The 13,269-nt window shown below is 41.8% G+C and overlaps 1 protein-coding gene across 1 annotated transcript in view; it reads left to right on the top strand.

The window, feature by feature from the left end:
• The first annotated feature begins 2,494 nt into the window (after positions 1 to 2,494).
• The window catches only part of myo18b (myosin XVIIIB), a 79,911-nt gene continuing 69,136 nt past the window's right edge, over positions 2,495 to 13,269 (top strand). The window contains exons 1-4 of the mRNA XM_078271892.1: positions 2,495 to 2,544; positions 3,029 to 3,242; positions 3,338 to 3,404; positions 3,883 to 3,980. Coding sequence (XP_078128018.1) covers positions 2,495 to 2,544; positions 3,029 to 3,242; positions 3,338 to 3,404; positions 3,883 to 3,980 — 429 coding nt within the window. The remainder of the gene's footprint in view (positions 2,545 to 3,028; positions 3,243 to 3,337; positions 3,405 to 3,882; positions 3,981 to 13,269) is intronic.

Here is a 13,269-nt window from a genome sequence, read left to right on the forward strand (position 1 = left end):
ACACACACACACACACACACACACTCGAGTTCACACGTACACTTTGTGGTGTCGAGTCTTTAAAGGGTGCAAAACTGTGACCAAACGTTTTTTTCGTGTGTGTGTGTGTGTGTGTGTGTGTGTGTGTGTGTGTGTGTGCGCGCGTGCGCTCTGGCTTTCCACCACGCTGCCATAGGGACTCCGGATAAAAGCATCCAGCGCTACTTCTCCACTTCCCACTGTACGTGCGTCCTGTGAGTGTGCGCGAGCTTCATTATATTATTATCTCTCCGTCTGTTCACGCTGCGGCCGTTCACACGGAATTCTCCGGCTCAAACAGCCGCGCTCGACACAAGAGCTGATTTTTTTTTTTTTTTTTTTCTTTTTTTCAAAAAGGATGGCATATAGGAAAAAAAAAAAAAAAAAAAAAAACAATTCAAAGTATATATAAATATATGTGTATATGAAATGACAAAAAATGCTCTAGGTTTATTTAAAAAAAAAAAAAAAATGTAATGTAGAAAATCAAAATGAACTTGTTTCCAGGGGAGGTTCGGGTTTCTTTTTTTTTTTGATGTGAGTGTAATTGTTTGTGGTGAAGACTTCAGCTCAAAATCTTGCACATAAAAGACTTTAGATATTGTACCTGCGAGTTCCAGATGATTATTTTTGTTTAAATACAGGACTCTTTGCTCTTTCATATTTATTGCGTGCGCGGGGGAGCTCTCTCGCTCCGTCTCCCCTCCACGTTTGGAGCTCTCCGCCGAGAGCTCGCTGTAGAAAACTCCTCCGGTTTACACCCATCAGAAACGTTTTTTGTTGAGTATTTCTTTTGCATATGCCACAGACAAACACAAATACTACTGGCTTTTGGGTTATTATTGCCATTACGGTTCTGATAATACTGATATATAATTGATAATATTATTCAATGATTCTTATTAAATTTATTTTGTTTCAATGATTTTTTTGTTGTTTTGGTTTTATGGTTTTGGAGACAGGTAGGACGTCGCGTGTTGGACTGCTTGTAAAAACAGTTCATGAATAAAAATTCCTTTTTCCGTGTTGCTTCCTGTCACATTTGCCTTGCTTTTGCCACCTTGTATCTCAAATATCGGATCACATTTTTACACTTTTTTCGTGACTTTTAAAGTGTGTTTACATGAGACTATTCTTTGAACCGTTGTTGGCATTTTATGCCGGTTGGGTTTGATGCCCATGAAATCTTTATGTGGTCTGAATTTGGTTACCACCCCAAGTACATATACTCCTTGCTTAGTCCTGTACGTCAAGTAAAGTACAACTTTGCGGTACTTGTACTTAAGTATTTCCACTTGCTGACATTTAACTCCTAACATCTCAGAGGGAAATATTGTACTTTTTACTGCACTATACTATTTGATTACTTTAGTTGCATTCCAGATTCAGATTAATAATAGGGCGCCTGGGTAGCTCAAATGGTAGAGCGTGCGGCCCGTGTACAGAGGCTCAGTCCGTGTTCGATTCCGACTTGCGGCCCTTTCCTGCATGTCATCCCCCCTCTCTCTCTCTCTCTCCTTTCATGTCTAAGCTGTCCTCTCAAAGAAAGGCCTTAAATGCCAAAAAATAATAATACAAAGTACTTTGACGCTAATATGTTTGTACTTTACACTTAAACTTCTGAGCAACATCTCTGGTAAAGACAAGATGATGTTTTACAGATGATAAACCCATTTATATTGCACTTTTATTTTTAGCCTTAACAACAAGTGGTGTAGTCTAATGTAGTGTAGTGAGTATACTGTATATATATATGTGTATATGTATATATATATATATATATATATATATATATATATATATATATATATATATATATATGTGTGTGTGTATATGTATATGTGTGTGTATATGTATATGTGTGTGTATATGTATATATATGTGTGTGTATATATATATATATATATATATATATATATATATATATATATATATATATATATATATATATATGGGCCAGAATGGGCTTTGGGGGGGGGGGCATATCATAGTGGGGGGTCTGGGTGTCCTCCCCCAGGGAAATTCTGAGCGTCAAAGACTTAATTTCCTGACATTGTGACACAGTGTTTACTTTATTTAGCGTATGGGAAGAAGAAAAATAACAGCTGACAATCCAAAATATATCAGTATTACAATGCAAAGTATGTTGTTGTGTGTCATTGGGCATTTTTAAAGTGGGTATACGGAAATCCTGGAGCTTTCTTAGTGAGTATACTGCGTATCAGGTAGTCTACACCACTGATAACCACTCAAAGCAAACTAAACTAATCGATTAGTCAACTGAAAATGTCTTTATTTGAGGACAGCCCTACACTTTGAGCAGAAAGGAAGTGTTGTATTGAGTAGGGCTGCACAATTTTTATCAAAATCGTAATATGGACTAGAGCAATGTCCAAATCACAGGGGCAGGGCGCAATATTAGTAAATAGTAAAACGTGTCAAACCGTTCTGGATGAAGTATTATGGTGCTACAGAGATGTCCCGGCCTACTAATCCTAACCAGGCTAAAGAAAACATCTTTGTTTGGTACAGATTCTGTCAAAAAATCACACCACAATCATTTATATTTTTACATTTTTTATATTATTTACTGAAAATGAGAATAATGGTACAAAAATGATCATTTCCTCCAATGTCTTTAAATCATCATCGCAATCACAATATCAGTCATATCGTGAAGCCCCCAATCAAAACGTGTTCAAAAATGTAGACTTACTATAGTCACGTTTTCATCTAATTGTCAAGCGACTTTTAAGCGAACTTTTAAAATGTCGCAAAAAAGGAAATGTGAATTAAAAGCGTTTCCATCAACTGGTTTAGAGCGAATAAACTAAACTACGCAAAGCGTAGTTTCGTCACAAGTTGACGTTACTCATGGTTGTAGATTGCAAACCGGCGTGCTAAATCAAAGAGTTTAGAAGCTTTCTTTGGCTAAATGGAGAGAGGTAACATCGTACAAGTCGGCCGCCTGTGCAGAATCCAGGGTTGTGACGGAGACATTTGGTGTCAGCAAGACGACCGTTCACCGCTGTGTGTACGTGGTGTGCGGGGCCGTACGATCCAAGCTGTTGAACCAGTCCGTCAATATACCCGACGTGGCTGAGGCCCAGGCTACAGCGCACCGCAACTCCACCACGCACCTTGTGCCACACGTGTACGGCGCACTGGACGGGACCCGTATCCCGATCCTTCCCCCACCCGGTGGATACCGGGACTATAGTCATGTGAGTTACATGTTCGCTACGTCACAACTTATTCGGCAAAGCTGTTTCCATCTCCCATTTTGCGCATTAACTCTTTTTTTTTTTTTTTGAAAAAGGCAAAAACCACCTCAAGCGAGTTTGAGGAAGTTGTTTCAAATGTTGCCGTTTCCATCAACATTTTCGGTAACCCTTGACTCGAAGGTATCTACCTAAGAGTGACATGACTTGTCATGACAAAAACTGAATGACACTTACTAAAAGAAGCGTTATGTCATAAACGTTTATGACATGACCTCAATGCGCTTTTACATAGTACAGGAACCAGTCACACACTGCGGCCAAGGCTGCCGTACAAGGTACTACCTGCAGATCAACATTCACGTTCCGATGCGGGGGCAACAAGTTCAGTGTCTTGCCCGAGGACACTTCGACATGGGACTGCAGGGCCAGGGATCAAACCACCAACCTCTCTACCACTGAGCCACAGCCGCCCGCAGAATGCGTGCTTTTATTTTGTATCTTTACATGGCTGAAAAGAGCGTCCATACATGAAGTGTTCATTGTAGCGCTGCGCTCTTAACCTGCCAGCTTTACTCCAAATCATCATCTTCCAGATGTTTGCAAATGATGTTATTTTGTCCCGTTGCTTCAAACTGAGCAGTTAATGGAGGATCCGCCAAACACGGAGCTTCTCTCACAAGTGTTCATCCCCAACCAACAGCCAGAGGTGGAGCAACGAACCACCATCCTGTGAGGAAAGTAAGTGTAACGTGGTGAGATTGGACGGCTCCATACACTCTGAGAAATAAATCCGAAAAAAAAGATTATAAAAAAAATAAAAAAGTAGATTTTTCCTGTGATGTTATTGTCTGTAACTAAGTACAATGTTGACATACTTGTACTTTACTTCAGTATGTCCATTATGTACTACTTTATACTTTTACTCCAATACATTTATTGGCACTTTTACACTTGTTACTTTTTCACTAAAAACAATAACACAAGTAACATTTTCATTTCAGTAGTCGTAGTAGTAGGTGTTTCTACTTTTTGTCAGTAAATGATCTAAATACTTCTTACCTGGTGAGCTTACCTGGTAGAGCGTGCGCCCCGTGTACAGAGGTTCTGTCCCCACCTGCAGCGGCCGCGGGTTCAATTCCGACCTGCGGCCCTTTGCTGCATGTCATTCTCCCTCTCAAGACAGTTACACACCAACCAGACGGCCGACCGTTGCCAGAAAAGGCAGCAGGACAGCTCAGTCTCCACGAGTTAGTCAAATAAGTTCCTCAGAACACCGAAGAGACGAGACGTAAAACGTCTCCATAACAGCCGGCGGCGCTAATCTGTATTGTCGCCCAAAAAATGAAAACCGGCAGCTGATTGGACGAACGCGTCACGTGGGTCTGGTTTCTCCGGATTCAAAGCCAGACCGTCATGGCGTCTCGTTCAGAATACAGTCTCATGTTGGACTACAATAGTTCACCGAAACGTGTTTCTGAAAACATTTGAAGAGAGAAATAGGCCGTGCAGCTGCTGAATCTGTCTTCATTTCAGATCAGCAAAGGTCAGTTTAGAAGATTTTCGTCAGCTTTTGAGAGACTCTAGTCACGCTCATCCCGCTCGCCATTCCCGGGTGAGTCCCGACTGTCCCGTCTCTGACTGAGCATGTCAGGTCGGCCCAAATGAAGGCCGACGGCTCCTCCAACGGACAAGATTATTTTTTGGGGCATTTTAGGCCTTTATTTCCATGAAAGGGGAGAGAGAGAGGGGGAATGACATGCAGCAAAGGGCCGCAGGTCAGAGTTGAACCTGCGGCCGCTGCGTTGAGGAGTAAACCTCTGTATATGTGCGCCTGCTCTACCAACTGTGCTAACCCGGCCACTTATTATGAAGAGAGGCAGATTACATAAAATGAATCTTCCTTCTGCTCCTCTTTATTCAGGACTTCATTTTTTTGCTCGATGGATGAAACAAACTTATATAAATAAATAAAAGAAAACATATTTCTGGTTCTCCCCCCTTCCTCACAGAACCAGTGGTGGAATGTAAATAAGTACATTTACTCCAGTACTGTACTTCAGTCCAAATGTTGAGGTACTTGTACTTTACTTGAGTCTTTTTTTTTTCGTGCCACTTTCTACTTCTACTCCGCTACATTTCAGAGAGAAATGTTGGACTTTTTACTCCACTACATTCATCTGTTACAGCTTTAGTTACTAGTTACTTTAGTTACTCCACTACATTCATCTGTTCCAGCTTTAGTTACTAGTTACTTTACACATTAAGATTACTGCACACAGAACACATGTAGTTTATAAATCTGATGTTTTATTCTAAAGTAAACTAGCCGACAATATAACGACTACAAGTCCAGCTGAGATGATCAGACCGTTAAACACACAGCTGGTTGATCCTCTACTCTTTCTACAGTGGTGTAATACTTTAACTACATGTTCCTGAAGATACTTACACACTTTTACTTCAGTTACATTTTCAATGCGGGACTTTTACTTGTAACAGAGTATTTCTACCGTGTGGTTTTAGTACTTTTACTGAAGTAAAGGATCTGAATACTTCTTCCACCGCTGCTCAGATCCCAGGAGGCTCCTCCCCCTCTTCATCCCCTCTCCTCCTCTCTCTTCCCTCTTCCCACTCTTTCCCCCCTCTTCCTCTCTCTCCCCTCTTCCTCCCCTCTCTTCCCTCTCTCCCCTCTTCCTACTGTCTCCCCTCTCTGTCCCCCCTTAATCCCCTCTTTCTACTCTCGCTCCCCCTTTCCCCTCTTCCTCCCCTTTTCCTACTCTCCCCCCTCTCTCTCCCCCCTTCTCTCTCTCCGCCCTCCCCTCTTCATCCCCTCTCTCCCCCCTTCCCTCTCTCCCCCTCCCCCTCTGCCTCCCCTCTCTCCGTCAGCTGGAGCTGTCAGTCAAACTGGACAGCTGACGCGATGCAGATCTGCACATGTGCACTTGCGTCGGGAACAGCTGACGTCCGTTATCGCCCTCCCTCACATTCACACACACACACACACACACACACACACACACACACACACACAGAAAACTAAAACGTCTCACAAACACTTGATACAGTCGTAGAAAAAAATCTAACTTTTTAACACTTCTTCTTGTCCATAGGTGTCAAAAGGTTCACCAAACAGGGTCGTTTACCCCCGTCCCCTGTCCCCCAGTCCCCCTGTCCCCACTCCCCTGTCCCCCTGTCCCTGCTCTGTGTCAGATATTTATAGAGGAGTCGTCTGTCTAATCGCTGTGTGGGATTGGCTGCAGAGACCCCCTCTCTATTTCTGACTCGGCCCTGCCCAGCGTGTGTGTCTGCGGGGGTGTTTGTGTGCCAGCGGGACTCTCAGGATTTGTCATCTGGATCTTTTAGCTGCTTTCTTTGCAGTTTTTTGGGAAGGTATGCTGCCGTGTGTTCAATGTGTTAACTGTCCAGCGTATACAGACATTTAGACATAATGACATTCACAAAAGGTTTTATTTAGAGAAGATCTGAGCCGAGGGAGAGAGGGAGAGAGGGACAGAGAGAGAGAGAGGCCTGTATTGGGCCCTGTGTGCTGCGAAAGCCGGACTGTGATTTGTGATTTAACTTTAGCTTCAGACAGAATATAACACCAGCTCAGATACAGTCTGCTTCACTAACGATTATTTTCATCGTCGATCAATCCGTGGATTATTTTCTGGATGGATGGATTAGTTGTTTGGTCTCTAAAATGTCAGAAAATAGTGAAAAAGAATGACGATGATGTCTTGTTTCGTCCACAACTCAAAGATCAATTTACTGTCACAGAGGAGAGAAGAAACTAGAACATATTCACATTTAACAAGCTGACATCACACAAGTTTTGCTCTTCTTTTTAAATAAAAAAAAATGACTGGTACTGATTAATGGATTAACAAAATAGTTGGTGATTAATTTAATAGTTGACAACCAATCGATTCATCTTTGCAGCTCTAGTTGGCTTGATTTTTTAAAAATAGTTTCTGTCTCTGGTGGACATTTCTGGAGACTTCTCATAGGTCCTATATGTGTCCATTCATGTGTGAGATCTTCAGTTTAAAACAAGAACTGTTGCTCATTCAGGATCTGGAGAAAAAGGGGTCAACTGACTCAATTTAAAGTCAAAGCTGGAAAGATAATAGATCAGTTTTCAACTATTAAACTTATCGCCAATTATTTTGATAATCGATTTATCGGTTTGAGGCATTTTTGAGTCAAAACTTCTCTGATTCCAGCTTGTTAAATGTGAATATGTTCTAGTCTCTTCTCTCCTCTGGGACAGTAAACTGAATATATTTTGAGTTGGGGACAAAACAAGACATTTGAGGACGTCATCTTGGTCTTTTTGGAAACACTGATCAACATTTTTTTTTTTTTTTTTTACCATTTTACAGACCAAAAAACTTTTCCATTCATCCAGAAAATAATCAACAGATTTATCGACACTGAAAACAATCGTTGGTTGCAGAGAGAGTTTGTGGTGTCGTCCTGTTGAAATTAGCTGTGGAGTTGTTTACAGCAACCAGTCGTCTATCTGTGGTGCTTACAGGCCGAGGTTGGGAGGGGCGGGGGGGAGTTTCAAACTGTCTGACCCAGATTCAAATGCAGTTAACTAGACTGGAGGTTTAGAGTGAGAAACATGCCATCATAATGAGACAAATACTTAATCGGAAGCTTTCAGAGTTCACGGCCACACATTCTCACTCCCATCGCGTAAAATATGGACGCTTGGTCTTTACCTCTGGCTCTGAAGAATGGGACGGTTGGGTTTAGGTAAAGAAGAACGGGACGGTTGGGTTTAGGAAAAGAAGAACGGGACGGTTGGGTTTAGGTAAAGAAGAACGGGACGGTTGGGTTTAGGTAAAGAAGAACGGGACGGTTGGGTTTAGGAAAAGAAGAATGGGACGGTTGGGTTTAGGAAAAGAAGAACGGGACGGTTGGGTTTAGGAAAAGAAGAACGGGACGGTTGGGTTTAGGTAAAGAAGAACGGGACAGTTGGGTTTAGGAAAAGAAGAACGGGACGGTTGGGTTTAGGTAAAGAAGAAGGGACAGTTGGGTTTAGGAAAAGAAGAACGGGACGGTTGGGTTTAGGTAAAAGAAGAACGGGACAGTTGGGTTTAGGAAAAGAAGAACGGGACAGTTGGGTTTAGGAAAAGAAGAACGGGACAGTTGGGTTTAGGAAAAGAAGAACGGGACGGTTGGGTTTGGGTAAAGAAGAACGGGACAGTTGGGTTTAGGAAAAGAAGAACGGGACAGTTGGGTTTAGGTAAAGAAGAACGGGACAGTTGGGTTTAGGAAAAGAAGAACGGGACAGTTGGGTTTAGGTAAAAGAAGAACGGGACAGTTGGGTTTAGGAAAAAGAAGAACGGGACAGTTGGGTTTAGGAAAAGAAGAACGGGACGGTTGGGTTTAGGTAAAGAAGAACGGGACAGTTGGGTTTAGGTAATGAAGAACGGGACAGTTGGGTTTAGGAAAAGAAGAACGGGACAGTTGGGTTTAGGTAAAGAAGAACGGGACAGTTGGGTTTAGGTAAAGAAGAACGGGACAGTTGGGTTTAGGTAAAGAAGAACGGGACAGTTGGGTTTAGGAAACGTGACACGCGGGACACAAACCCTGGTCTCCTGGGTGAAAGTCCTGTGTTGTTTGACCCAACCAGCCTCCGCAGAATCAGTCTTTCATCATGCTCTCTACTGTTGTTTCTCTTAATACTACGTCATCTTCAAACCCCGTGTAGCTGCTGCTCTGCCCGGTGAAGGGTGATTTTTGCGTCGTATCTGACGCTGAGAGACACTGCCCAACTGTCCGTATTTTACAAGTTTGGGGTGTGAACGGGTTGCCAGAGCTCCCCTCCCAAGAATAGATGAGAAAGCAGAAAATACTGAATCATGAGAAGCAGAGAAATAAACAGGGATCAAAGTGTGTGAACGGGGACCCTGTTGGAAACTGTGTAGCCTCTCTATTGTAGTGTTATAATTATAATTATCTTTACACTTTAAAGACATAAGAGCAGATAAAGAACATGAGAGACACAAGAAAGAGTCTTTAATAATGTTTTAAAAGTGGACGCTGAGGCAGCTTGTTTTTTTTTTATTTTTAATGGAAGTCAATTCATTCTGCAAGTTGAAGGAGGGCAAAACGAGAGAAATATGGACATATTTTCTAGTTCTTGTGAGTACTCCGAGTACTCTGGCAGCAGTATTTTGTACGAGTTGGACTGAGTGTTTGGGCGTTGGGGTTGGGGAGTTTTGAGCTCCGGGCACGGTGACAGTGGCTTTATTGTGCGATTTAAAACTTGCCATTTTCAGCGTGTAACGTTAGCTTGTTAGCTTGTTAGCTTTTTAGTTCTTGTTCTCAAGGCTTATCCTATTCTGGAGAAAATACAGAGTATGTATGTTTTTGTCACCCAAGGTTCTGAGAATAATCAAACGCCTTTAATATTGCATAACACCAATGCAATGTGGCTAAAAGCCTCCATCAGGACAGGGTATCGAAAGCTGAACACTTTTATCCAAAACATGATGAAATGACCATGAAATGGGCCTTGGATTTCTCTTTTTTATTCAAATGTAAAAATTGTGAACTTCTGAAAATCACACTTTGGTTAAAGTGGAGACAACTGACACAAATTGAATAATGTGACGCGTGATGAGGGGTCACAAGTAGACATAGCTTTTACTTATTAATGTACTATCGTTGATCTAGACCAGGGGTGTCAAAGGTAAGGGCCAGACATGTAAAGTTTATTGACATGCTTTTATTTATTTTATTTTATTTAAAGTTTAGGTCCACATAAAGCTCTAAATAAGTCAGTAAAAAAATCCTTAGCCATCATAGAATTCAGCAAATCAAGTAAAAAAACAAACAAAAAAGCATTTTGATTACATTTTTTAATTTTAGGCTACCACACAACCGACTCACAACAACCTATTTCACACCCCGAATATGAAGACTCTCCGGTTGTGCCACTTGTGTGTGAATTTCTGAGTCTAAAGGTCAGTATATCTGCCAAATTCTGCTTTAAGTATGGTGTAATTGCAGTTTGAAAACTGTTTCCAGTCGTTTCTCTTTTGACGCACAACTAGGCGTGCCAAAATTATTTGTGAACCTAAATTAATATCAAAATTTGCGAGGGGCCGGATTTGACACGTGTGATCTAGACTATGTTGGCCCCAATGTCAGTCCTTTAATAGTGCATATTTTCTGACTTACTAGCTTTTTCTGGATCTTTAAACCGCAATTCACGCCTCCTCAGCAGATTGAGTTTCATTTCACTTTACTGAGTACACTCCTTATAGCTCTGAATCCTCAACCGACTGCAATATGTCAGACCTTAAAGCGTAACTCTCGCCAAAATGCAACCTAGGGTCTTTTTGTGAATGTACCCGAGTCAAACTTTCGTTTAAAAGCATATTTAGGACAGAAGCGCCACTTTTAAGATTTACCGTATTTTCGTTTTTCGGTCAAATGGCCTTTTGAATGGGAGAGCTAGGGACACTTTTATGCTAGCCTCAAAATAGCTATTTTTAAACACTAAGAAGGCTCGACACAACATGAGACTTTGCTCCAAGTATCACCAGGGACTCTACACATGAACTCCAGCACTTACAACATTGTTTGTGTACCCAGAGTTTACTAAAAGAAAGGTTTTGAACAACTCACCGTAGCTCTTGTTGTCTCCGGCTGCTACCACCTCGGCAGTCAAAACGAGTCGATATCAAAACAAGTAGCCACAGATTTAGGATATCTTGGTCCCTGGTGATACTTGGAGCATAGTCTCATGTTGTGTCGAGCCTTCTTAGTGGTTTAAAAATAGCTATTTTGAGGCTAGCATCAAAGTGCCCCTAGCACTCCCATTCAGAAGGCCATTTGACCGAAAATACGGTACATCTTAAAAGTGACTCTTCCTTCCTAAATATGCTTTTAAACGAAAGTTTGACTCGGGTACATTCACAAAAAGACCCTAGGTTGCATTTTGGCGAGAGTTACGCTTTACTTTTGTCAGGACATTCCAAAAACATAATGGAGGTTTTAAAAAGCTAACAAAAAGGTGATTGATGACACCGAAATGAAAATGGACAGAAAACTACGATAACAAAATGTAAAAGGGTTTAAAACTGTCAAGATGTTTAAAATATAAACTGAGCTAACGTTACGTGTGACTTTTTCCTAAAGACGTGATTATGTGACAGGCAGAGCATCTCTAACAGCAGGACGAAGAGACAGTTTCTTAAAGGTCCAGTGCGTAGGAATGTCTCCCATCTAGCGTTGAGATCATATATCGCAATCAACTCTCTCGCGCCACGCAGTTCAAAGTACGTATTACAGCTACGGTAGCCTTCACACCTCAAAAAGCCGGTCTCTCGCTCTTTTCAATCTCCTTTTTCTTTTTCTGGGCGAAGAAGAAGAAGACTCCTGTTCCTGAAATGTGGATTTTGAATACGTGTGGTCCTCCATGTTTCCTTCTGGGCCGGGAAGCTACGATACCCGTTAGCAGCATTAGCATCACCTTTGAGTTTATCATGTGACAGCGAAAACGTGAAAGGTGGAGCAGTATGTCCTGTATGTTCCTTACCGGCTAACGTATTTCTAGATGGAGCATGAATATGGAGCGTCTACCCCAGTTCATGCAAACGCAAATGTAAAATTTCAAGTCAGTAGGAATACTTGGAATTGATGGTGGTGGTAAATATTCATGAAAAAGTTTGAACAGGCAACACCGATTTTGATAATGAACAACTAAACACGTTGAACACACTGGACCTTTAAAGAATAATGACGCCTTAAAGGACATAAAGTGGCTGAGAAACATCTCAGTGTGTGTCTGTACGATAACTTCTGACTGATACGGTCTGAGAGAATGAAATGTAAAGTTGGAAGTCATATTTGACACTTTTTTACCGTTTTCACAACACATTTTCTGTCACTTTCTTCACTGTCTCTCTTCTTTGTCAGGTTGTTTGCACACGCACTGCCACTCTGACATCACATCTGGCTGACATCTGCGTGACCCCAACACCCCCACCTCCCACACCACACTCCTATCCCTGTTGAAACCATGGCGCTGTCTTCACGCTTAAAACTGTGGGAGCAGAAGGGAGGTGCAGAGATGCTGCATGCTGCGCTAATTCAAAATCTAATATATAATCCTGTGTGTGTGTGTGTGTGTGTGTGTGTGTGTGTGTGTGTGTGTAACAGTAGAGCATTGATTACACAGTGAGTGAGTGGACCCTCTGTTCTAACCTTGAATCATCACGGCCTGCTGCTGTGATCGGTGTGTTAGTCATCCTGCATGTTTAGCGCACGGGTGTAAGTTTTTTTTTTTTAAAGCTGCATGCTGTCACCCGCATCTGCGGCATGAAGCTGGCAGCAGCTGATATTTGTGTCAATGTTCAATACTTTGGTACAATCCAAAAGAAAAGTACATTTTCACAAGCAGGGTTGCCGACTAACTGTTTTTATTACTAGGAGCACTGTAAAACATTTTTTCCCCCCAAAAAAAGTCGACAAAAGCAACAAAATGGTCACAAAAAGCGACAAAAACGTCACAAAATGCGCCTAACATGTCAGAAAAAGTGCAGAAAACATTGAAAATTGCGCCAAAAACGCAGGTAAAGGCGTCCAAAATGTAGAAAAAACGTTGGAAAAAGCAACAAAAACTAGGTGGGCCAAAATTCATTGTGAAACCTAAACTGAAATGCGGGCCGGATCAAAATTTGCGAATGGCCAGACTTGGCCCTTGAGCCTCGAGTTTGACACGTGTGTTTTAATGTTGGTGTCTAAACGTAACTGTCGTCGCTGCAAACAGTAACCTTTTGTCGATTAAACTTAATTAGCAAAGGCTGCTGAAACTTTTCTCGGCTGTATTTACCTGTAAAGACTTAACTGTCATGAAACCGCCAACGGACGCCGTCGTTTCGTAGGATATTATACAAATTGTTGCGCGTAAGTTTTCGTATATCATACAAACCCGTTCATGAGAATGTGTAGCTTTACTCAACTACATTCGTGGAAGAAGTATCCTCAGATCCTTTACTGC

Source organism: Sander vitreus, chromosome 16, assembly GCF_031162955.1.
Source record: "Sander vitreus isolate 19-12246 chromosome 16, sanVit1, whole genome shotgun sequence".
Lineage (NCBI taxonomy): Eukaryota > Metazoa > Chordata > Actinopteri > Perciformes > Percidae > Sander > Sander vitreus.